General features: G+C 31.4%; 1 protein-coding gene across 9 annotated transcripts in view; it reads left to right on the top strand.

Annotated features, from left to right (window-relative positions):
- Ih (hyperpolarization activated cyclic nucleotide gated potassium channel Ih) overlaps positions 1–27,365 on the top strand; it is a 178,078-nt gene that overhangs the window by 106,375 nt on the left and 44,338 nt on the right. For 6 of the 9 annotated variants that reach the window (XM_085197481.1, XM_085197480.1, XM_085197483.1 and 3 more), the window contains one exon: positions 26,742–27,018. In XM_085197481.1, the coding sequence (XP_085053607.1) occupies positions 26,742–27,018 (277 nt within the window). Of the gene's footprint in view, positions 1–18,436; positions 18,763–22,153; positions 22,350–26,741; positions 27,019–27,365 lie in introns of those variants that run through there. The other 3 variants (XM_085197488.1, XM_085197487.1, XM_085197486.1) reach the window with 2 other exon arrangements.

The following is a 27,365-nucleotide window of genomic DNA, read 5'->3' as shown; positions in this document are numbered from 1 at the left end:
AAACACTATGAACCAAAGACTTATTATAATTTAATGATGAAACTTTTCTGAGCTTTCCTGAGCTGAGCACGTTCTTCTTTCTCACCGTGACATCCTCGCTAGTACCTACCATTCTGTGTATCTCTTCGTTTCCGTCACTCAACACGCAATGCCTTAAAATACGACGGAAAGTAGGGGACAGAGTGTCTTAACACTAGGTTCTCTATGTCTATTTTGCTATATATAATAATAATTACGCAACATATATGTATATATGTACAGTCGTACTATGATAGGTATATGCTCTCAATTTTATAATTACAGCTCTCCAAAGTGATTTAATATTTAAAGTGCCCCACTAGAGGTTTGTGCGAGAAATACAGAAAAATAAATTGGGGCACATTTTTTTTTTTAAATCTGCACAGAAACTCAAGTGGTCTTAATAATACTTCTCATTTGCGGATGATGCATACAGATACTATGTCAGTCAATTGTCATCCGAGGCTTTAATACTCTTGTGGTTTTCGAATAAAAACATAGAAGATTTTCATTTTGTTTCGCATTTGTAAATATGTTGCATTTAATTAAGGAAAAATGTTGTGTGGTTTTATTTTTTTGCTAAAACTTTTAAAATGAGATAGCTTTACTCTTTTTGCTGTAAGATAGAGATAGAGAAAATGTAGTTCTCTCTTTCTACTAAGCTTTCGAGACATTGGGTATTGATTAGCCGAACTGAACGCCACGCTTTGTCTACTAGAGCGGGGAAATTAATATTTTCATTACTTCCTCAAGTGGGTATTGAACCAGCAATCTGCACTCTTTTACACAGATGCTGTTCCACTGCGCCATAGACTCTAAACCTTAAAATATTCTTGTTTTTATTGGCATGCTACGAATAACAATGCCCAAATGATACGCACAAAAAGCTATAGGCCCCACACATCTGTGCTTACTCTGTAAAAACATTAGCTTCTGTTATCACAGTCTCGGGTGAAAAACCCCGGGATCGATTTCCAGCGGTCGGACCTTCAAATGCGGTACAAATGTTCCCAACAAGGATAAAGTATCAACTTCAAACAACCCGCTTTGAAATATATATATAAACGTCATTCGTCCGTCAATGAGTAGCTCTAATTTTGTCAAGTAAATCCCCTTTTACGTTTAATAACATGTGAAATAATAAAAGTTATTTTTTATTATTTTTTTATTAGGTTCACGCTGTATACTGCATATAGATAGGTAGGTAGAGGGAACCTAGTGTGAACTTCGTTTACCGTCAAATTTTCTAAGTAGAATAGTAGCGAAACTTGATGTCGTGCTTTTGTTTTCATACCAGAGCCAGAAATGAAAATATTTATAAATAATAACTCATTTTTCTGGGTGGGAATCGAACCCGTAAACGGCGTGTAGTCACACGCCCCTACGCTACGACGGCGTCATAAAAGTGATTTAGTTATATTATGGCTATTCATTGTCCTATTATCCCAAACTTGAAGGCTATACAGAAACCATAACATTTATAAAGGACTAACTAATGGTTGTCACTTTAAACGACAAATAGTGTTGAATAATTAGCTCCAAAGAATAATTTATTTTTAACAAGACAACAGAAGGCAGAGAATAAAAGAGTCAAGACACTCCGTTTTCAACTTTAAAGTAATAACAAAAAATATACAAAATTCCGACACTTATTTATACAAGTGTTATTTAAAATAAATATTGATGTATTATGAGTGACTACTGACTACTTTACCTACCCAAAGATTTACTTTGAGTAGCGGGAACAGGAGCAAGAGACTATTACGAAGACTTTACTGTCTGTATGTCTGTCACCAGGCTGTCATGTCATGAACCTGAAAATATAACTATTACGATAATGTCAGTTGGAATTTTCATAGAATATATATTGTTGTTGCCAGTATAACAACAAATAAAAAAAATAAGGGGGAACACCCTACTACAAACGGTGTTTACCTGTTTTTTTTTTTAAAAACATTATTTTTTTACAAATACACTTAAGAGACGAAATTGCAGTAATAAATTATTTCTTTATTACATATGTAATTCAATAAGTACATATAAAATAAGCTATACTCTTATAATTTATGCTTTAACACATTAGTATGCATAAAACCAATGGCTATTTGAATGAATATATAGAAAACAATTTACTTGATTACTTAAGACCATATATATGTTAAATAATTATTCATCTGACGATAAATATATAGGTAGGCTTATATAATAGAATATTCTTATATATTTGGTGTTTTTTATTATTATTTTTTTATTCTTTATTAAATAATTCAAGTCGTTTTAGATATATTTTTTTTGTAATTCCCATAAGACAAAATATTTTACAATTTTCCTACATAGACAAATAAGGAATGCGTTACTACCTATTATTATGGAATTAAATGAATTCCGCTACTTTTCCTCAAGATTATTAAATAACTCAAAATCTATATAATATAATATTTTATGCAGTAATCACCTTAAGATAAACTAGCACACGATTTTCCTTATACTTTTCATTTATGGTTTTTCTTTCTTTTCTAAAGTAAAATACATACCTAATAAAAATATTAATAAAAACTTTAAACTTATCTTCGGATATCTCTCAAATGCGAGCCACTTCCGTCTAAATGACATTATTGAAACGTTTATGTAAACTTTTTTAGATAAAATGTAATGTTTTAGTGATTTTTCAAAGTTTTGGCAAAGCTTAATAAAAAGAATAAATGAAATTTAACTAATATGACTTAACGAAAATGGATCATGTTATTATCATACATTTGTATGCTACAATAATTAAATGTGGAATAGGACTACATTTTCTTTTTATTTGATAAACCATATAAAATTACTTAAAAATCTATGAAATGAAATCAATGATATCGGCTTCACGCCGTATCCCGCACACAGCAGGGTAGGCTGAGGGAGTGTTAAGACACTCCGTTTCCCACTTTCCGCCGAATTCTGCTACGCTGCTGTTTGCCTCGATACCAGAACGAAAAAATGAAAATATAAATAAATATTTAATTTTATCGAGAGGGGATCGAACCCACAACTAGAACCCACAACCGTTATGCCCCTGCGCCACGAATGGCCTCTAATCTATACTAATCTATACTAATATAATAAAGCGGAAGAGTTTATTTGTTTGTTTGTTTGTTTGTTTGTTTGTTTGTTTGAACGCTAAGATCTCTGGATCTACTGGATCGATTTACTTTGTTTTTGTTTTGTATGAAAACTGCATTCTTCAGAAGTGCTATAGGCTATATAATATTAAATTACACATGTATACTAATGAATTAAAATACTTTCTAATTTGACATGCAATTTATTCTGCCATGTTAATAACAACCGTCGTCGCTACGCGACCGCGTTCGCTACCGCGTCTTTTTGATATTCATCCTTATGAAAATAAATATAATATAATAGTCACTTTTAGCATTTCATCTAGATTGAAATTATATTTGTATAGAAATTATATTCTCATATTTCAAGCAGGCGTAGCCGCGTCCGGGTCCGCTAGTATAAATATAATAAAGCGGAAGAGTTTGTTTGTTTGTTTGTTTGAACGCTAAGATCTCTGGATCTACTGGTCCGATTTACATTGTTTTTGTTTTGTATGAAAGCTGTATTCTTCAGAAGTGCTATAGGCTATATAACATTACATTATACATATAAACTAATATATTTTAAAGTACTTTCTAATTTGACATGCAATTTATTCTGCCATGTTAATAACAACCGTCGCGTCGCTACGCAACCGTTACCGCGACATTTTGATATTCATCCTTAGGAAAATAAATATAATAGTCACTTTTAGCATTTTATCTAGATTGAAATTATAGTTAACTGTATAAAATTCTAATAAATAATTAAGGAGATGTCACTGATTCGGAATGACCTAGCCTTCGGGCGGCAAAGTATGAGTATGACCGACGCGAAAATATTCTTATAGTTCAAGCAGGCGTAACCGCGTCCGGGTCCACTAGTATTTCATAAAATATTAGAGCGAATACTTTTCTATATAACAATAATAGTATAAAAGTGACCAACAAAAGCCGATCGGAAATTGTGATTTTTACGACAAATCGTCAATGAACTTTTATTATAATGTAACAATAGCTAAAATACTATTGTACGCTTGTACGCTTGTACACTTGTACGATTGTACGCTTGGGCTGGAGTATTATCTGCAAGAACGCACAAAGACCGTTCTATATATATATATATATATATATATATATATTGTGGGATTTATTTGGGATATGTAAACTTTCGTAACAGTTTTGTATCGAAGTCAGTTGACTATAACGAAATTTATTTTTCCCGTGAGACGTGATAATATTAGCTGTTTCGATTATTTTCTATAGATTTTTTTTTTATTTTTCGCAGTTAATAGTTAGGTTTTTTTGCGTTACGCTACACCTCGCACAGCAGAGTAGGATTAGGGAATCTATTGTCTTAAATAATCTATTCTCCATTTTTGGAGCGAAGAAATGAAAATATTAAGCATTTGTTTTTCTTGAATGGGAATCGAACCCACAATCTGTCGCGATTACAGACACATAAATTATTAATAAATAGTTCATTGTATGATTTCACGAAAAACTTTCGACAATTTGTATTAAAATATTTCCGCAAACGCCTAAACTACTATAACATCCATTTTAACTTCAACAAATAGAAATTAGAAACATCTAGAGTCATTATGTTGCAAATGCGTTGACAGTCGTGGAGAATTTTGACAGATGGATTTCGTTCCGTTGTCAGCGTCGCTAAGCTATATTTTTGTTTAATCTGTGGCACATATTTAATCTGTGGCAAAACCGCCTTCCTAGATACCGAGTCACGCTCGTTTAAAACATTCAATAAGTCATTAGGCATGCTCAGTGGGGCCGTTGCTTAGCGTTTTGAATATTTATCGGCATCTCGATGTACAGATTGCTTAAATAATAGATAAAATTTATGTAATATGTTGACAGTTTTGCAAAACAATATGTTATAAATTATATTTTTTATTAGCTTCACATTTTTTTCAACGTATGGTAGAAGAAGCAGAGATAACTTACACCAGAGGGAGCCCCTAGATGATTACCCTCTACATTATGCTTTGCTATTTTTTACAGCAGAGATCTCTAATATAATATTAGAGAGAGAGAGTCACGTTTACTATCAAATGCTGAACTGCTGCTGCAGCCTCATTATAGTTTACACTTATATGCATATTTCCTTTAAGCTATGAAAAAACTACTTTTGTATAAGATATCTCATGATATATGAAAAATGTATGTAACAAATAATTATTTATCAATCATCATCATCATCATTATAATGATTTCGTCCGTTGCTCGCTTCGCTTCTAGTATTATTTATTTTACAACAAGCGAAGCGAGCAATGAAATTCTAAGAATGACAAACATTATATATTTTTTCTATTACAGTATTAGTTATTACAATTGCTTTCTCTATTACGATCTTTTTTCCTACAAATCTTAATCTCATATTTATATTTTTTTAATGCAATAGAGAGATTAAGCATGTATTATGAATATTATGTTATTAAAACAATACATTTAAACAACAATACAATATTAAAACAGGCCTATTGTGGCGCAGCGGCACAAGTGTTTGCCAGTAACGCTACAGTTGTGGATTCGATTCCCACTCGAGAAAATAAAAATATTTAATATTTAAAAAAATATCTATAATGTTATATTTTAATAATTAAATGCTTAGAGAATTACAAGATTGTTAATTAGAATCTACAGTGGTGGATTAAGGTAATGTTTAATTATTCACGAATATTGATGTAGTCTGTACACATGGTATTACACTGGCTAATTAAAGCCTAACCTAAATGTAGCAATTTGTACTCATATTCACATGTTAACAGTGTGACAGAGTGTAAGTGTTGGGTTTGATTCTCACGTGGGGAATATTTAAATTATTTTCATTACGCGTATTTGAAAGCGCCAGTTGTCTTTGAGTTCCACCACTCAACAGGCAATGGCTACATTCGGCAGAAAGATGTGAACGAAAATGTCTTAATGAAAACGGAGTTTCTTAACACTAGATTCTAGGGTTCCCTTTGCCTACCTTGTTATGTGCGTGTTACAGCGTGAAGTTATCTTTTCGATTCCCTTTACTTACCCTTTTATGTGGGCTGCTTGTTATCAAAATGTTGATAAAAAACTCAGTTTATAAATCTTCAAAGAGAAACAAATTAACTTATATAAATTTATCTTTAAAATTCAATAAAGTATTAAAATAAACATAAAACTGTACAGTTGATACTAACGACCCTTCACCTTGCTGTCTCAGATAAGATATCCCCAACCTTGCGAATACAAGAACACGAGGAAGTGCATTCAGGAAAACAACTATATAAAACTTATAACTTAATTAATTATTATCGTTTTACATCTCCTGCCTTTTTTAAGATATTGATAATTTTTTCAGTTCTCCACATTTTTAGGGTTCCGTGCCTCGAATGTAAAATACGGAACGCTTATAGGATCACTTTGGTGTCTGTCCGTGTGTCCGTCTGTCAAGATTTTTTTTCATTTTCTCAGGATCGCGTGGATATATATCTGGTCTTCTACTCAGGTCTACTATTTATCATATTCAAGTTGTATTACTGATTGACATATAATTCAGAAATTAGTACAGAACCCTCAGTAGGCAAGTCCGACTAGCATGTAATCGGTTTTTTTTGCCTTGTAAAAAACATCTATTTTTATGTTTTTAATATTTATTGATTCCACAACTATCCTAAGCCTGATGGCAGTATCGTTAATACTAGATAATTATTAAAACATTTTTAACATATTCATATAGATTTATATGCGAATAAATGAGCGAACTAACAAAAATCTATGCTAATGTTATTCAAGTTTTGCCGTTAAATAGCGTTCAACAGACTTTAAAATTTACTTTAAAATCTCTTATATTTATATAATACGTATAATATAATTTTGAGAAGGTTCTTGTTTGTGATATAGCGGCCTTAGTTGTGGCGACAGGCAGTCTGCCAAGTATGGTAGTGGTAGTGCACTGGTTTACGAGCCGCTGTTCCTTATAAGATTATGTAACATTATATAAAACAAGTTATAGAAAATTATAATTTAATTATTAAAAAAATTATCGAGGCCAGTTGCAGCAGTGGAAAGTGTAAATGTAAGCGCGATAGATTGTAGGTTTGATTTCCGCTCGAGGAAATGAGATAATTAATAATTTCATTTTGTTTACTCTGGTGTCGAGTGCTGCAATGCCTCCAGAATTCAGCGGAAAATAGGGAACGGAGTATCTTAACATTAGGTTCCTTCTGCCTACCTTGTTATGTGGGGGAAACAGTGTAACGCAAAAAAAATATGTTTCCTTTTATGCTTAAAATCTGTAATTGTCTCAAAATTTGTTGATATTTAGTCATTTGTATCCGTTAATTATTTAAGTATATAAAAAGAACTATCCTTATACTTTATGAAACGTACTTGCTCGCTTCTTCTATCGGGCACAAATTAATTTCGTTGGTAGGCCTGAAGTACTTCTTTACTCCTTAATTATGATCCTTAAAGATATATATATTATTTTATTTCTATTTTGTTTACGATATTATGAGTAATATTTAAAATACGTAATCAAATATAATATATATACTTTAAGATCCATATTTTAATTATAGTTATTTTATAACAATTAAAATAATTGCATAGCAAATAAATGTAGGTTTATGGTCGCTTTAAATGTAATAAATCTGTTATTTAAAATTAAATACAACCACATGGTTATTTATATTCATGTTTTAATAACTAATAAAACAATTAATTGACAAGGAAATTTACAACTTTATAAAATATTTTTTAACCGTCCACAATATAGGTACGGATAAATGAATTTCTTAATATGTAACGTAAAACTCAATTAAAAAAAAGATAAACTGACCACAGAAAAGTAATAGCTAAAATATGTCGTTTAATTAACATTTTTAAAGGAAAAATACAGTGAAATATAAAACCTAATAGTCATTTTCTACTACGTATATGAAAAATAATTTAATCAAAATATCAGTTAGATTTTCCTTTAGTTATACTTAATTTTATTATTAATTATTCATCGTTCAATTAATTTAAAACTTTTCGTTTTTAATTCAATTGTTTTAATGTATATATTTACACAGCTGTTTTTAAAAAATCTTTTAAACACATTTCTTTGAGAATATTTTAATATGAACTAAGTATATCGAATTGAAGGTGACCTGATAATTACTACTTATATAATAAAATTGATATAAGTACAAAATATCAATTAAATAAGCTTCACGCTGTTTCCCGCACACAACGGAGTAGGCAGAGGGAACCTAGACACTCCGTTCCCCACTTTCTGCCGAATTCTGAAGGCATTACGTGTTGAGTAGCAGCACTTAACGCCGCGCTTTGCCTCGACACCAGAGCTAAGAAATGGAAATATAAACGTACTTAAATAAATGTTTCACTTCCTCGAGTGGGATCGAACCCACAACCGTCGCGTTACAGTCACCTGTGCATGCCAAATATAAAGCTAAATACCAAAATTGACTCCCAAAATACGGGTTCATTTACAACGAAGCCCTCAAATATTTACTCGCCTGTACCGATCTCTCTCGTCGACTTAATATTTAATGTATTCGTAGCTGGCAACAATAGCAAGATCGAACAATGACTATTGCATGAAAGGACCCGATACCGAGAGGTATTTAAGTGAAAATGGCGTTTTCAATATTTTTGAATATTTAATCGTAATATTTTCAATAGAATTCGTTTTGTTAATGTCATTTAACTGTCTTATATTTGGTAGCGTAAATCATTATTTTTACATTGACGATTTTACACCAAGCTTTGAAAATTTATTATATATTTTATTTTAACTTTGCGTTCTATCCTGCACGTAGCAGGGTAGGCAAACGGAACTTAGTGTAAAGACACTCCGTTCCCCATTTTCCGCCGAAGCCTGGAGACATTTCATGTGAGTGACGGAACTTAACCCCGCGTTTTGCCTCAACACCAAAAGCGTAGAAATGAAAATATAAATTTAAATAAATATTTAATTTCCTCGAATGTGGATCGAAACCACAACCAGTGACGTATACAGTCACACATTTTTGCCCCTGCGCGACTGGCATCTAAATTTTCTTTTGCAGTGTTAAAATTTCCATATCACAAATATTTTTTTTATTGTACAAAAACTTCGTCCGTTATTGTTTTCTTTTTTAAATATAAAAAAAAATGTAAATTTGGCATAGCTTTTGTACATCATTCATATTATTTGCAAATTTACGACCACCGTCATGCCCATACCTACCTATAGCGTAAAAGAATGTTATTGACTCACTGACAAAATAAATTTTCCTTATTTTTTTATTCGTTGACCGGCTTTTACTGTCACTGTAAACGGTAGTCACTGTAAACGCGACTGGTTGTGAGTTCGATCCCCACTCGACGAAATTAAATATTCATTTAAAAAAATATATATTTCCTTTATTAGCTCTGGTCCAGTGTCGCCACTCAACACGCAATGCCTCCAGAATTCGACGGAATGTGGGGAAAGGAGTGTCTGAACACTAAGGTCTCTCTGTCTACCGTGGTGTGTGCGGGATACAGCGTGAAGCTGATTTAATTTAATTTTGATTTTATTTTCGATCGGCTTTAAATATGAATAAAATTATAGTCTTTTTTCATTTCACACTGTGTCCCACCTGTAGCAAGGTAAAGGATCCTAGTGTTAAGATATTAGGCTCCACACTAGACGCTAGAGTGAAAAAATGAAAATATTATTTACTTCATTTCCTCCAATGGGAATCGAACCCAGCACCTCTCAGGTTTACAGTCACACGCTTGTGCTCTGCGCCACGTAATATTCTCTATTATGGTTATATTAGTTCATTACCCACAATTCTGAATAATTTTTGGGTCAAAAGACGGTAAATTTCCTAACAAGTAAAGGCCACGGCAAAATTACAAGGTCATTTCCTCTTGTCCGTTTTAATTATAAATAATAAAAAGTAGGAATAAAAATAGATAAAGGTCGTGGTGCAGAGCATAAGCGTGTGACTGTTAACGCGACAGGTTGTGGATTCGATTCCCATTCGAGGAAATTAAATATTTATAGTGTAAGTTCTGCCACTCAAGGCATTAAGCTCTAGAATAAGGCGGAAAGTGAGGAGTGGAGTGTCTTAACACTAAGCTCCTTCTGCCTACCTCACTACACGCGAAATACAGCGTTAAATTGATAATTGAATAATAATAAGGATTAGATAAAAATATTGATGTATACATATTGATATTTTGCATAAGCCTCTATTGGGAAGTAAAAAAAACAAATTTATTTATAATTTACATTTGTGTAATTAATATTATAGATAATGTTAGATATCAATAATTGAAATTAGCGCTAATTGGTAAACGACTCTCGTGAGCTAAACGAGTTCAATGATAATTAATTTTACTAAATTTAATAATCAAGACGAAAATTAATTATTTTTAATGACGCAAATTTATGCGGTGTGTTGGCGTATTCGGAGTTTTATTAAATGCACGTTACATTTCTTCAGCTTCACGATGTATCCCGCATGTAGCAGGTTAGGCAGAGGGAGCCTAGTGTTAAGACTCCGAACCCACTTTCAGCCGAATTTCGGAGGCATTGCTTGTTGAGTAGCGGAACTCAACGCCGCGCTTTGCCTCGAACCAGAGCGAAGAAATGAAAATATTGAATATTTCATTGCGTCGTGTGTATGAGTTTTTGTGTGTGTGTGCGTGGACGTGGGCGTGGGCATGTATGTGTGTGTGCGAGAGAGATGACTCATAACCGGTAACGCAGGGGGTGACGTGGTAATTATAGTTGTTAAATTTAATTGTATATTAGAATTCATTCTTATATTGTTTTAAAAATTAAACTTCAAGCTTGCCACAAAATTAAATCTGCCAATTTTCATATTTAATCAGATTTTCTAAATAGTTATAAGTTAGGTGGTAAAAGTTTATATTATGTTCTTTAAAATAAGTTATAGCATAGCTATTACACTTATAAATTTAAATTAAATTTGTCTTCATCTTCCTTGACTACTAAAATAACTTTTAAAGTTCTTTTAAAAGAATTTTAAATATCGCTATACCGCTATGATATTAAATGTTATGAAAAACCTACACGCTCTAAACGCTGTCTGACTTATGCAATGACTTATGAAATGATTCATGGGGGTCTAAAAGTTCCCAATTTTATGTTAATCTCAAAAAAAAATTAAATTAGCTTTACAGTGTATCCTGTACTCAACAGGGTAGACAGAGGGAACCTAGTGTTAAGTAACTACGCACTACGTTCCTAACTTTCCACTGATTTTTTCAAGGTATTGCGTATTGAATTGCGAAACTCAACGCCGTAAATGAAAATATAAATTTAAATAAATAAATTTATATAAATTTAAATATAATTTCATCGATTGGAGATCGAACCCACAATCAGTAGTGTTCAATTACCTCTCCGCCTCTGCACCACGACTGGCCTCAAATTAAGAAGGCAATAATTAAGATGTACTTAGTATATAAATACGATAAGAAGAAATACTCATGTCTACGAACAATTCAATGTCATTGAACGATGTGTATAATTAATTATCTTTATGTCAAACAAAAACTTGACAGACATTTTAATTGATTGTATTATGACATTATAGTACCTTAGTTTTTTTTTGCCCGCATATGGCAGTGAAAGCAGAGGAATCTGGAAGCTAGTGTTAAGTCTGTTCTCATTAAGGCATTTCCGTTTCCCATTTTCCTACAAATTCTGGAGGCATTCCGTGTTGAATTGCAGAGCTCAACACCGCGCTTTGGTGTCGACACCAGAACGAAGAAATTAAAATATTAAATTTCCGCGAGTGAAAATCAAACTCACAACCTGTCGTGTTTTTAGTGTTGTGCTTTGAGATAAAACTAATGATTGAGGCAGCTCGTATCATACTCGTATTCGCAGTACACGATTATTCGATTAATTTTTATACTTCGATTAATATATCTGTAAAAAATTAAAGCAATATTATTCTAAGCTAATTACTTAGGTATGTCAAAGCTTGTCTAGATGGAAGCTTATCGCCTTTTTGTGACAAATAAAAAAGATACATTAACGTTTCTTATCTAATTATTTGAAATAAGAATGTGTAGCTTTATTACTAAGAAATTATTAAGTAATAACATAAAAAAATTATGCATTTTTATAATATCTAATTAAATACAGTATAAGTACATAGATATATGTAAATTAAAACATTAGGTAAATAAGATAGATAGAGAGTTTATACACTTATTTTTAAAATAATATTTTAAGGGCGAATAGATGGATATATTTTTGTACTATATTAACATATGTACTTGAAACTTTTTCTAGCTTGTGTATAGAAAAATGATTAATGAACCAAAAAAGCGAAAAAACAATGACATAATTATATTATTTTAGTACTTATTCCTTTATATTATTAAAAACATCTTTCCAGGTGCATATTAGAGAAAAAATCCAGTACATTCTACTGTTTTTGCGTTAAAATTATCGAAACATGTGCGAATGACGTGTGTAACTAATTTACTATACACAGCTAGCTCGTTGTAACGATAACACTGGTCTCAAGTTCAAGACGAATTCTCTTTGAACTGCTACGTAGACATTGAAATATAATTTGAAACGCAAACGTTAGTAACAGACGTCTCGACATACGATATTTTATTAGTTAGCGAAGAATATCATGATTACATGATTATCACGTAATCATGATATTCTTCTTGTTATGTAAATGTTTATTGAGCGAAGCGAGCTGAGAGCTCTACTGGAGACTTTTTACACTCTTTGTTACCAATAGGATCCCAAAGGATTTGATCGATTGAGATGAAAATTTGCAAACATATAGATATGACCACGTAGATAGTTTTAGGCGAAAAAAAATCCAAAAATTCATTTCTCGCTTTGCTCAACATGTGAACACTACCGATATTTAGCGAGTCAAGCGAGTCAAAATTGAAGTACCCTAGTTTTATTGACTGTTTATCTGTCTTTTTGTCTATCCTGGCTAATCTCCAGAACAGCTGAACTGATTTCTATGGGACTAACTTTAAAAGATAGTTCCCCGTTCCGGTTACACAAAATGCGGTGTTAATTTCCATCACGCAATGGAGTCATGAGACTCCATTGTTATGGTCCTTGTTTATAAATCCCTCTGAACTCTAAGTTCCATCATGCCATTCATTTACAGCTTATTCAAATGGTATCTCAAGATCGTTCTCAAGATTCAGAGTTCAGAGTTGAGAGCAGTTTATAAGTATATATAGCATAGGTTCGCTACCCTGTAATAATACACGATAAAGCTTGCAATTAAAATTTAGATTTACTATCATTTTTTAAAATAATAATATTGTGATTTTTCTTTATATTATTAATAGAAAAATAACTTAGTTGTTCATCATCACAGCATACTTACTTATTACATAATATGCGGTTAAAGAAACCTTGGTCAGTCCACGCGGAAGAATAAATTATTTACGCGCTTATAAGAATACTTAAAACCAATCACAGTTTGTCTGTTGCTTTAATTTCTATTGTTATTTAAAATAAATGACTAATACATGTGTGTCGTTTGTGTAAACTATTTTTTTTAATAAAAAAAATATATATTTAAACTTAATTATTATGGGTCTTAGAGGATAATTACAAACATATCCTAGTGTCAAATTATTTATGTATCTTATATGAGAATTTTTATAGAACCATTCAATACATATATATTAGAAAATAAGCCATTATTAATATTTCATACATATTTCCACTAATTTTAACTTTTGTTTTAGCTAAATAATACGAGTGGTAAAGTAATAACTTAAGCTAACTGAGCTTAAGTAGTAAGACATGGAAACTCTTAGGTAACAACTATTTTCGTTTTCGTGAGGTATTTCTCTTTCTCTCTTTGTCACTTACCTTATCGTACTTATCGAAGCTCGTAAATATATTAAGTTTCCTATTATATTGTATTATATTTTATTAATAATAATAACTAACTTTGAAACTTTGAACGTTGAGAAGGACGATTTAGAAATATTTAATAATAATGGCAAAGGCAAATGGCAAACTTTAGCATTAATAAGATTAATTTACCTACTTCAAATTAATGAAACGGTCATAATCTTGTATATAATTTTAGTATACACAATTATTTATTAACCAATGTGGATTACTTTTATCTCCTCATAATTTTATCATTCACTTTAAAATCTTAAAAAAAAATCTATTATATATATTGAAAACCAAAATCAAACCAGATACGTTCCTGAGAAAAACGTGTAAATCGAAAATTAAAAATTTTCAAATCAAAACAGTGTATATCGAAAAGCTTGCAGAAAATGCATAATTTTGCTATTGAACAGTTGTGTTTTTTCATTATTTTTAGGTGTACACCACCCACCAGTTGTTTTAATTCACCATAACTAGACTGTTTAACACAAGTTCATTTTTATTTTTATTCAAATTAAAATGTTTTAATTTTTTCTCTCTCTCCAAATTTTCCCGCATTTATCCCTCTAAATTTTACTTTAATCACAGTCGTTAATTTATAATAATCTAAATTATGCACTCACTTGTAATTTACGAATATAGAAAATTAAATCATTTAGTAGAGTGCGATAAAAACAAAAAAAAACTTATTTGGAAAACCGTGTAAAAGCGAAAACGTGTAAAAAAAGTACCGTGTAAATCGGGGGATAGGTGTAGTTATTTTACAGCAGCATAGTCGAACAAAATATTTTATATTAATATAACATTTTTATTTATGTAGCAATTGAACTTAAACACTTAAATGTTTATTGCAGTTCGCGCACAATACAATGGAGAAAACCGCATTTAAATTTATAGGGGCGTTTTGAGATAAGCGTTGACATATGAACAAACAAAATAGTTAAGAAATTATCTTACTTCTTCTTATTATTGTTTTAGGTTTCTTTTACATGATAAATGATCCCCAATAATATATTTTATCTTACATTTTCCTTTTTGAATATAAACAGCGTGCAGTTACTTTTTTTTACCAAAAAGAAATGAAATCAATAGCTGTAATATTAATTAATTAAGTTTCTTTTCGGTGTATGATATTAGGAAGCAATAGAAACCATATTTTAATTATAATATAAAACTCAAAACAACAGCTTTTCACCTGTTGTTAGACCACCTATAATTTATAAACATGCAGATTTGTCTACTAAAGAGCATTTGATATGTGCAGGTGCTATTATTATATTAAATTCCATTTCTTGTAATATTTACTCGCTAATAAAAAGTATCCTACTCTGATTTCATTTTTTCATATTATTATTATAAATGTGAATATAAGTTTGTTTGCCAAAACTACTTAACAGATTATTATGAAACTTTGTACTGATATTAGGAAGGACAAGCAATATTTTATTTGAAATGAATGAAAAAATATATATATTTATTTACATTTATATTTCTATTTCTTCGCTCTGGTGTCGAGGCAAAGCGCGGCGTTGAGTTCTGCCACTCAATACGCAATACCTTCAGAATTCGGCAGAAAGTGGAGAACGGAGCGTCTTAACACTAGGTTCCCTCTGCCTACCCTGCTATGTGAGGGATACAGCGTGAAGCTGATTTAATTTTGATTTTTTTACTTATTAATTAACTTAATTAATATTAATAAAAACACAAAGATATTAAAAAAATTATAACAACTCAACAGCTTGAAATACTAACAAGTAAAAAGTTACTCCACAAAGGTTATAGTATAATAATTTCGCTTGTAATTAGCATTCCACCAACTCATGAACCAATCCAATTACTCTTTTCTGAATTATTTCAAACTAACTAACTAACTTTTTAGGTACCCACTAGGTACTTTAAAGGTACTAAAATTAAAACTGTGGTCGAATTTAACTTTAAAGTACCCACTTGAATTAATTGGGTCCTAAGGCAATAAAAAAAACTTGCTTCTACAAATACTATTTGAAATTGTTAGTGTAAGCGACGTAGCTTTAAGTTTTAACCTATTTTAGTTAAAGCTTATAGTTTCTTGCCTAGACTTTTCTGTTTGAAAACGTAGGAAGGATTAAAAGTACGTAGAAAGATTAAAAGTAATATATGTTAATAAGCAGATGAGCTTTTTTATGTAAAATATTTTTTTAAAACATATACAGTACAGTAGTATTTGTTTATCAATTTTAACATATTAATTTTATTTCCGAGATTATGCTTGAAATATTATTTTATTCTTGTTCTATTTTTAAACTTAATTGACGTTGAATACAGTGTGAAATATCCTAATATAACTGCACTATTTTTTTTCTCGGAGAGTTTCTATTTAAAAATATACAGAAGTAAGCTATAAAATAAACTTAAAGAAAAAATCCATCTTGAAATATTATTAAAATTTTAAATAAACCTGAGAAATAAAATTGTGTTTTCAAAGAAATCGCTAGAATAAAAAAATACTTTTAGACAAAACAACTAAGTTAGCACTGTTTACATACAATTAATGTTTAAGCATATAGCATTAAACTATTATACAGTTAAACATTAAAGAACGCGAAGAATTTACCTAATATACAAATTCAACGAATAGCAAAGGTAAAGTAAATATGGTTAATATTAACAAGGCGGCAGTGGCGGTGTTAACTGAAATATTCATATATACGAATATATTCGAACGAAATGTACGGCGAATGCTTTTAACTCTAACATATCCGCATTTTGCCTCTAAAAATAAAGATTTGTATTGGATTCCCTCTCCATAATGCGAACACGTGTGCGTTTAGAACTATAATCGAACTTGCTACATTCTATATTTAAGCAATAATAATCTATTTTTATTATTAAAGTAAATAATTCAATCTTTTAAGTTATTTAAAATTATTCTTATTAAAACAAATGTCTAGTATTGAAGTAAAGTTAAGTGATTATAATTGCAAATGTAGAGCTTGTAGACAAAACTGTAAATTGAATTTTGTTCTACTTAATTTATTTACATATTAAATATTTATTTATTCTCTCTCTCTTTCTCTGTCTTAGCTTCACGCTTTATCCCCCATGTGACAAAGGCAACCTAGTGTTAAAAAACTCCGTTTTCCACTATAAATGTTATTTAATTTGCAAGACTTTTACAATAAAACTATTTTATTTACAAGTACTTATTTAAATTATAAACATAGGATTTAAGTGTTTGCGGAATTATTTTATACTTTTAATATCACTCACGCCATTACGTACAAAATGTAAACAATAAAAACCGTAATTATTCTCAGAAATTCAAATATCATTAGAATATAATATTAGGGTTGGCACACTTTATTTATTTATGTGAATAACTAAAAAAAATACCCAAAACTTTTAAATTAAATTTAAAAAACTATAGATTATTACGAAGTTGTAAAGAGAAAAAAAATATGTACCTACCAGATGCCAATATTATCTATGTACCTTTAAAAATGAAATGAATTTAGAAAATTATTTTAAGTTAAAATTTTTAGGCCAACGTGACGCGTGCGATTGCAAACAGGGCAGGCCGACGGTTCTATTCCCACTCGAGGAAATGAAATGTTTAATACTACAATCTCTTCGCTATGGTAATGTGGCTTGGCGTTGAGTTCCGCCACTCAACGACCAATGTCTCCAGAATTCACGGGATCCAGCGTAAAGCTAAAATAATAATAACAATATTTTTAACAGCGCCCCTATAACGAATTCACAAAGTACTGTCGAATTTAACAAATTTTATTAACTTATTACAATAATAATGTGTGAAATTTACATTGGAGTAAGAATAGCTATAGCAATGAGAATGTCATTACACGAACAAACTGTCACCTACGTGTGCTATAACTAAACATTAGTTGCATTACAATTATCTTTTATGTAAGAATTTTGTAATCTATTCTCTTCCTATAATATCTTCTGCAATAATTACACGGATGATAGATGTCTTCCAATTTATTTATCGCATCTGCTATCTGCTGCGGGCAGAGGGAACTTGGGAACCTGGGACACTGTTCCCATTAGTACACTTTTATTACCCAAATTCCTCGAATTCTGAAGGCATTGCGTGTTGAGTGGCGGAACCCAACACAGCGTTATTCCCTGGATATTAAATGTTCAAAGAAAATTTTAAGACACACATTATTTTCTTTATTGCTTCTTATACTAAATATTACTTTTTTATATTTCTTTTGCAAAGTTTATAACTACTATTATAAAATTACAATTATATCTTAAATTTTAATAAAAATATATTTCAAATATTATACGTATACGATAATAAAACAACGACTGATATACACATTAATTACAATTACAGCTCAGTAGCACTTTGATTAATGAATCATCAAACAATTTTTCGTTTTGAAAGGAACAAATGTCAGTAATGTCAGTACACGGTCAACAACCATGTGGAATGGCCGCGCAACCATTTGCACTTATTTAATTTATAAAGCTCCATGTGTATTATTTTCGGGGGCACTGTAGCGTGTCTTGGGTCTTCACGCTAGTTGTCAATTGAACCGCGTTCAGAGCCGCGACCGGTCGCGTGGTCACCCGCCCGGCGCACGCGCACGCTTCCATCACAAAAAAAAAACAAAAAAATGACGTTGACAGTTGACATTTCCTAGTTTTAAATATAAATCAATATGTGCTGTGAAGGTTTCACCAATTATTTATTCCATAAGCTAAGGAAGTACACATGTGGACTCGCGAGCCGCGAAAGTGAGTAAAACAATCTCGGTCATTCATTCATTCGTTCAGTTTATTTTGTTTGTATGTATGTATATATGTATGTTACAATATTATTTGAAAACATATCGATGCTAGTTCATCTATTTATAGCTGAACTGCTCTGGAAGCAATACTTGGAGCTAATTTAGATTGTTAGCGACAATTTGAACGAGATTTATTTATGTAAAATGAATGTCCTGTCCCTCTCGGCGAGTGAATGTAGGAATGCCGCGTATATCTAAGCTGCAACTTTCTAGAAACACTATTTGATCTAAATTAATGATGTTTTTCATCTAGTTAAAAGAACATAAATATACTAATAACTATATTTTTCATTTATTCTAAAGGAAATCATAAAATATTGTACAAAGTAGTATGACGGCCAACAATCTGTGTAAATATTCTATTGTTTTCTTTACATTACTTAACTGCGGAAGCAACTTATGAAAACAAAAAAAAAACATATTCAATTACTACATTTCTATAAAAACAATAAACAAAATATACCTATAGTGATATTAGATATATAATATAATAATTATTATATTTCTAATCTCACTTTTGGTTTTCAATACAAACTGGGTTAAACGTACTTCAATGACCTTCACCTCTTACTATTAGACCATGCAACTTTGACGTTAACCAGTAACAGAATTTATTCTAAAAATCCCGAGAAACTGTTACATCAGCCTTTTACAACCCAAATAAATCACTTCTACTAAAGAAATAGTATATCTATTTATTTATAAACTATTTGAAGTATTTAGAAATGTGTTTTCTTAATAATTATAATGAAATAATAATTTTGTGTTAGTTTTTTTGTAAGCTATGATGTCATATTTTGTATAATTGTTAACACTGGGTAAGGTTTATTGTAATGAACAGACAGTCTTTTGTTATACATTTGGAAAAATCGAGATGTTCTTTCGTATATATTACGAATATTTAAACACGTGCCTACGACATTTTTTTATGACACATTGTTAAACAATTCTATTTAATATTTTTTTGATGACTATATAAATATGACACACTTTGAAAATCAAGACCGTCGTGGCGCAGCGGCACAAGGGTGTGTCTGTAACGCGACGGTTGTGGTTTCGATCCACACTCGAGGAAGTGAAATATTTATTTACATTTATATTTCTATTTCTTCGCTCTGGTATCGAGGCAAAGCGCGACGTTGAGTGCCAATCAACACGCAATGCGTCCAGAATTCGGCAGAAAGTAGGGAACGGGGTGTCTTACTAGGTTCCCTATCCTGCTTTATACGGGATACAGCGTGAAGCTGAAAAAAAAGTGAAATAAATCTATTAAATTTAAATTTTGATGATTAATTATACTAGTAAATATGACACACTTTGAAAATACAATATTTACGTATATTATTTATATAAATAACAATAACAAACAAAAGGATAAATTAAACTAAACTACAAACTAAAACAGTATTTATCCTATAAACGGAAAACCGGTAAAACTATTTAAAATACATAAAATCGTAATTAAATTACAAACAATTTATTTTGTATCAATTTTTATGTTCAATTGAAGAAATAACGCCGTCCTTGACACCGCGGCCAAACATATTATCCTTTAGTCTCAATTGCCTCGTAATTGGCTGGGACGTCTCGAGTCTATTCTGAGATATAATTTGCACTTGTCAAATTGCACCTCGGTCCTCTACTGAGAGTTCTACGGAGGGAAGAGGGAACTGTTACCTCTTGTATAGTTGATATATGATGGCTTGTATCCAGGCTGATTTGATCGTGATTAATGATTTATCGTTCTAGTGTTGTTAGAGGACTTGTAGGTACTCTTTTTTTATCAGCTTCACGCTATATCCCGCAAATAGCGGGATAGGCAGAGGGAACCTAGGTTTATAAAATTCCGTTCCTCACTTTCCGCCGAATTTTCGAGGCCTTACTTGTTGAGCGAGGAATTATTTTTTTATTTTTTCGAGTGGAAATCGAACCCATAACCTGTCGCGTCTCAGCTGGCCTTTATATATAAATTTATAGTGACTTATTAGTTAACGATTAATTTTATGACCATGCTTGATGATGATTCTTGGATATACCACATAGTTTATTAATAAACAATAGAAGGATGTAAATATGCAAAAGATAATTATAAACAAAAACATTAAGGTTCATTTCCATCATGTACATACGAGTATATTAGTAATTTCGAATACTACAGCAATATTTCACTTACTTCCATATTAAAATTTTCTTTATTTTTTATTATTAATTATAATTAATAATAAAAAAAATAAAAATAAGAAGTTACAAGCTTAACTTTTGAACGTCAAACACTACCACGTGTCCACTAAAATTACTGCCTCAGACCTAGGGAATTACCGCAAGAAACTTAACAGGACTTTTTTCAAATCAATTACGTATAGAAACATTTAATTTATTTTTGACAATGACACGTTTAAAATAGAATGGAGGTGCCATTTTATTCTCAAGACGTGTTAGAAAATCATTATTTTTTAAAGTCGTTTAACACGTTTTTTTTAATTATGATATAAAACAGGAGCTCCCAACCTATGCGCCGCGGCGCCCTAGTGCGCTATAGGAAGTAAAAAGGGGCGCCGTGAGTTGGTTCCTAAGTCGGAAATCTCAAAATCTTAGAGAAACTGTGCGGAGACTAAGCACAACCGTCACATTGAATTGACTAAGAACTGTCGTACTTTATTATTCTTATGTCTTAATTGTTATTTTCTCATTTAAGTAAATAAAACTCAATTTCATATTGTCGATGTTTAAATTTTTGATCCTATTTGGGTGTAGGTATCTATTTCTTTCGACTGTTTTAATAGCGAACTAGCTTGGGTAGGGCGCCGCGAACTGAAAAAGGTTGGGAGACCCTGATATAGAACACTATCGGATGTCTCCTGAGATCTTATTGTAAAAGCCATACAATTAAATTCAAATTCAAATTCAAAATATTCTTTATTCAAATAAACTTTATAAGCACTTTTGAATCGTCGAATGTACATGTCAACAAAAAGTTACCACCGGTTCGGAAGGCAGTTCTGCTGAGAAGAGCCGGCAAGAAACTCAACAGTTGCTCTTTTTAAAGTCAATGGTATATTTTACTATTACATTAGCTGGCAGCTGTCCTGCCTGACATTCAATAGACATTAATTCCATACATGCTTATCCTCTAAATATTAAGACTTATAAATGATAATATAATAAAAAAAATAACAAAAATGTATGATTCATATTATTATAACGCAGAGCTATCACTTAAATAATTAATTATTAATAGTAATTATAATTATAATTAAAGTTGCGATAACGTCATACCAACCGTCGTACCGATATTAGTATAAATAAATAACAATACAATAATATCACTTCTTTTACAGCCAAAATAGAAGCCAAACATAGTCATTTGTTAATTTTAATGTAGATTAAAACTTAATTAAAATTAATTTTGTGTGTTCGTCTGTGTTTGTGATGTTGGGATTGCATGGCTGATGTTTAACCTGTCTATATAAAAACTAATCACCACGGCTACATTTAAAGGAAAATTAATACTGGGAAAATCTAAAATGCCTAAGGGTAAGTATTTAATAGATTATAAGGAAGTAGGTTCGATATTAGCAGCTGAAATTATATTATAAATGGAATTTGTTGGTTTACGTTTACTATAATATACGTATTGCAGTTTTATAATAACAGGAAGTGCTCCATATTTCAATATCGCAGTTAAAATGTTAATTATAGTTAAATATTTATTATGGTATATAATAACTGATAGATATATTGTCATATATTATTTGAGTTTTCTAAGAAAATTTAATTAAAATCTCAAAATTTAATAGTTTAGCTGATTTTTATTTTTTTAATTAAGGTTCGTGAAACAAAAGAAGTTTCTTTAGTCTTTCTCTCACCTGAAGGTAAGAGCTGTTTCTCCAATGCATGTAGCAGGATACGCAGAGAGAGTACAATATTAAAACACTCCGCTCTCCACTCCCCGCTAAATTCTGGAGACACGAGTCTCTCTTGAGTGGCAGAACTCACGTGGCAGCCTCGAACTCACAACCTATGACTGGTCTCTCGTCCTTTCTTTTTAATAAAAATAAAACGTTAGTCTATATAATATGTGTATAGTATAACTGCAAAACAATATCATTAAGTGCATGTTCTTTCTAAATGTCACGTTTCATTTTTTAATCTGATCTGAACGGAAAATAACCGAGCATTACTCTAATCGATAACATAGGAATTTTAATTTCTCTTCCATACTAGTTTAATGCTGTTTAATATTTCATAAATCAAACTGAAATGCAGATAAAAATTTTAACATAAATTATATTAAATTAGCTAATTTTTTATATATAAAATATATATTAAATCGAAAGGTCACTCACTCATCACGGAATCTCAGAAACTACATGTGCTAGGAATCTCAAATTTTGCATAGGAGTTATTTATAGGACGTCAGTGCTCGCTAAGACTAGGAATTTGTAATATTCGACCGCTAAGGGGCTGTTTTTGGGATTAAAAGTTTGTATGAAACTTCATTTCTACATATGCTAGGATTCCAAATTTTGTATGGACGTCACTTATAGGACGTAGGTACTCATGGAGACAGAAATTAATAATACCGTAGTTCACTCAGGCGAAGACGCGGGCGGGCCGCTAGTGTTTTAATATTCTTAATATTTCTATTTTACTCAAAAAGATCTCTTTAGTCTTCCTAATGTCTTGACTTCCTTAGATCTGTAATATCTCCCTTAGGCCGTGTCTGTCTGTGACTGTTTTAATTAAAGTACAGGATTTTGCCTAAATTAATGGTAGCATCTGATAGTCTTAATAAAATTGCTTTAGATATTGTAAAATTTATGTAATTGAACCGTATAAATGTTTTTGTGCGTGAGTAATTTGTTTCGTTTACATTTATTATACAAATGTAAGAAATTATTGAAAGGACGTAGAAAAAACTAGTAATAAAAGCACTAAAATAACAGGACCAATTTTTTTTAAGATAACGTTGTACCACCCTGTACTTAGCAAGCTAGGCGGGCTAAGATAATCCGTTCTCAACTTTCCACCGAATATTGGAGGCATTGCGTGCGGAACTCAACGCCGCGCTTTGGCCGTTACCAGAGCATTGTATTTAAAATATGGAATATTTCATCACTTCAAATGAGAATCGAGCCTACAACCTATCGCCTGGCCTCAACTTGAAGTTATTATATAAGCATAAAAAGAAAATAATTTCAATAAAATATTTTATTAAACAATATAATAATAATAAATATAGCAGAAATATTAAATAAATTCTAGTTTTAAAACTCCATACTAACATTAAGATGACATTGTATAAAGACAGTTGATTGGCGATCTCCAGTTACAGTGTTGACGCCACTTGTATCAACGGTGCGCTATTGGCTCATTGTTTAATCGTCTGTTTTATCAGCTGTAATAAGTATGAGATGTTTGTGAGTAATAACGTAATATACATACATACATACATGTTTGATTGCCAGTCGTGGTACGTGGTGCCTATCGTGTGTAATGTAAACGCGACAGGGTGTAGGTTCGATTTCCAGTTGAGGAAATGATATATTTATATATTTTTATTTCTCGTGGCGTAGCGAAGTACTGATTTGAGTTCCGCCATTACCTCCAGAATTCGGTGGAAAATAAGAAGCGGATTGTTTTAACATTATCTCAGTAGGTTCCCACTGCCTACCCAGCAGGTTACGTAGCTTCACGATGTTGTTTCAAAAATATTTGACATTGATTTAATATACATCCATATCCCGTTCATCTAAGGAAGTAAAACTTAATGATCGAAATCGTTTTCTACTTTATCTTTAACATATTATGCAACTATTATAATAAAATATATCCTTTTTCTAAGTTGAAAAAGTAAAAATTATATTCTATTTAGTTTTGATTTCAATTTAACTAAAATATTTTATAAATTTACAATTTCAGTATATATTTTTTTGTCAAATACAAAAAAAATACCTAAATAAAATATTATTAATTATTAGAATTAAATAAGACTTTATCCTTCATTGTATACATAATATACAATCCATAAAAAACATTATAACAAAATGAAACATCAATCCCAACACAAACAATAATAATAACAAAGCCATTTACTTTTAAACTGTTAAAATTGCACCGGAAATACTACGTTAGGTACCAAGCAGGTACCATTGAGAACGATATAAACAGGAAATAGGTATTATATTAAACACTGTGCAAGCGCATACATTGGAAAGAACAATAACCATTTGCCTTGATTGCCGCGCCTCGGGCACTAGCAGCCATTGTTGGAATAGTCAATACAAAGTCTATATTGATTTCGGACTTCGGCAAGTCAATATAAAGTCTATATTCATTTCGGACTCCGCCATGTTATGTTCTGGGCAGTATTGGTACTGTAGATTCAATTTCGATATAGATTGCTTGAATTCGATCTGGTTCGTTTTGGATATTAGAATAAATGGAATATTTGTGTGTTTTGTATGAGAATATTTAAGAAAAAAACAGTATTTTCGCAACGGTTTACTTGTAGTTTTGTATTATAATTTAATATATAATTTTTGAAATAAATCTTAAATTTTTTTTAAAGACTTAGACGCAATCTTTAGTGTACATTGTAATACTTTAATATTGAATAAAACTAAGTAAATTATAATTAAGACCAGTCGTGGCGCAGAAGCACAAACGTGTGATATAAACGCGACAGATTGTAGGTTCGATTCCCACTCGAGGATTTTTTGCTATGATATCGAGACAAAGCGCGGGGTTGAGGTCTGCCAATCATGCCTCCAATGGCGGAAAATGGGAAACGAAATGTCTCACCACTAGGTTCCCGCTGCCTACCCTGTTATATACAAGACAGAAGATGAACTAAAAGAAAATTGTATACGAGAGCTTTAATCAACAAAGTGAAAATATTAAAATGTTTTAAAAAAATCTTTCTAAAAAAATCTAAATTTATAAATAGATTTATGTATGTATAGTAGTTTTTTCTATAGAATCTACTCATCTATTATTACATTAGAGTAATGGTATCATTCGCCGGCTCGCCAATCCAGCTAATGCTTCCAGCCATTGTACGTTACTTAATACGAAACACAAATGTTTCGTTGCTCTTGAACTAGCCTATTAGTTGCGTAAATAGATAATTTAAAAAAAAAACAAATGGTACTAATAATACTGCTTTATAATTTTTGTTTTGAGCTTCACGGCGGCAGGCAATGAGACAATAGAGTTAAGACACTCCGTTCTCCACTTTTTATTGGTAATTCAGCGCCGAGCTTTTTATGCATTGGTGCCAGAGTAAAGAAAAGAAAATATTAATAAATAATAATTTATTCCACCGAGTGGGGATCGAACTCATAACCCTTACATTACTTGGGCCCCTACGCCACGACAGTATTTTTAAACTTAGATTAATTTTATTAGTAACAAGAAATCTGTTATTATATGTTATTTTGTAAATTTTTCCTGTTGCTTTTACGTTGAAAAAAACCTGGATTTACTTTAACACTAGTGGTATTTCTTGTAAACGTCGAACGTTCTCTCACTTTCGTTCGTATTACGTCGTAACTCGCCTATGACTAACAAATGTTAACTTTCACGTGTTATCTTGAATGTTTTACTGTCAGCCTGCTTCTAAGAGACAAATCGCTAACTTCTTATTTTACATACTTTTTGTTCTGTATTCTATACTAAAGTTTCCATTTCAGAATAATTTGGTTAACCTTATCGTTTGTTCATTTGCTTTTTCCGTTTTCTCTTTTTTATGTCATAATATTAAATTTACATTATATACACCTACCCTGAGGACAAAATGTCGTTTTATCAGGTTGTATACCCTTCCTTACCCGATTTATATTGTCTTATTTATACTAAGAATCATTGAATTATTCACAAACGATTACTATTCAAAAATGTAATAGAATGTTATTTCCGTGACAGGCGACGCCGACATGTCGCTGAAGCAAGGCAGCGGCACCGGCAAGGTCCATTTCGGTGGTTTGGACGATGTGTCCCTGTACGGCACGCCAGTGGAGCCCGCGCCCCCGGCCCCCGACGCCAAGCAGGGGTTTCTTCGCAACCAGCTACAAGCACTCTTCCAGCCCACCGACAACAAGCTAGCCATGAAGCTGTTCGGCTCAAAGAAAGCTCTTATGAAAGAGCGTATCAGACAGAAGGCGGCGGGCCATTGGGTGATACATCCATGCAGTAGTTTCAGGTATGTTAAGTTTAGAATTACTTTTAATTGCTTACCAATTTATTTAATTTAGGTAATTCAATTGAGCGGTAATCATTTAATTTCCTACGATTAAAGAAGAGGATCAATGTAATTCTTAACTTAATTTAATGAAAGTTTACTTCTTACTACATCCTTGCAAAGACAACATAGTTTTCCTTCCCATAAAAAGTCACATTTCCCCAGCATTAACGCAAGCAGTAAAAGTTGGAATTGCACGAATGTACGCTGCATTACCAACGTCAGTGGTCGTAAACTCGTCAAATAAAAGCTCCAGAACTACTAACAATTTAAAAGAAAACGGGGTTAAATAAATAGTTCCTTTAATA

The sequence above is a fragment of the Heliconius melpomene genome, chromosome 14 (genome assembly GCF_056956725.1).
Source record: "Heliconius melpomene rosina isolate 202511_hmr_F chromosome 14, ASM5695672v1, whole genome shotgun sequence".
Taxonomy (NCBI): Eukaryota; Metazoa; Arthropoda; class Insecta; order Lepidoptera; family Nymphalidae; genus Heliconius; species Heliconius melpomene.
The sequence above is the reverse complement of the archived record's forward strand: the minus strand, read 5'-3'. Positions and strand labels throughout refer to the sequence as shown.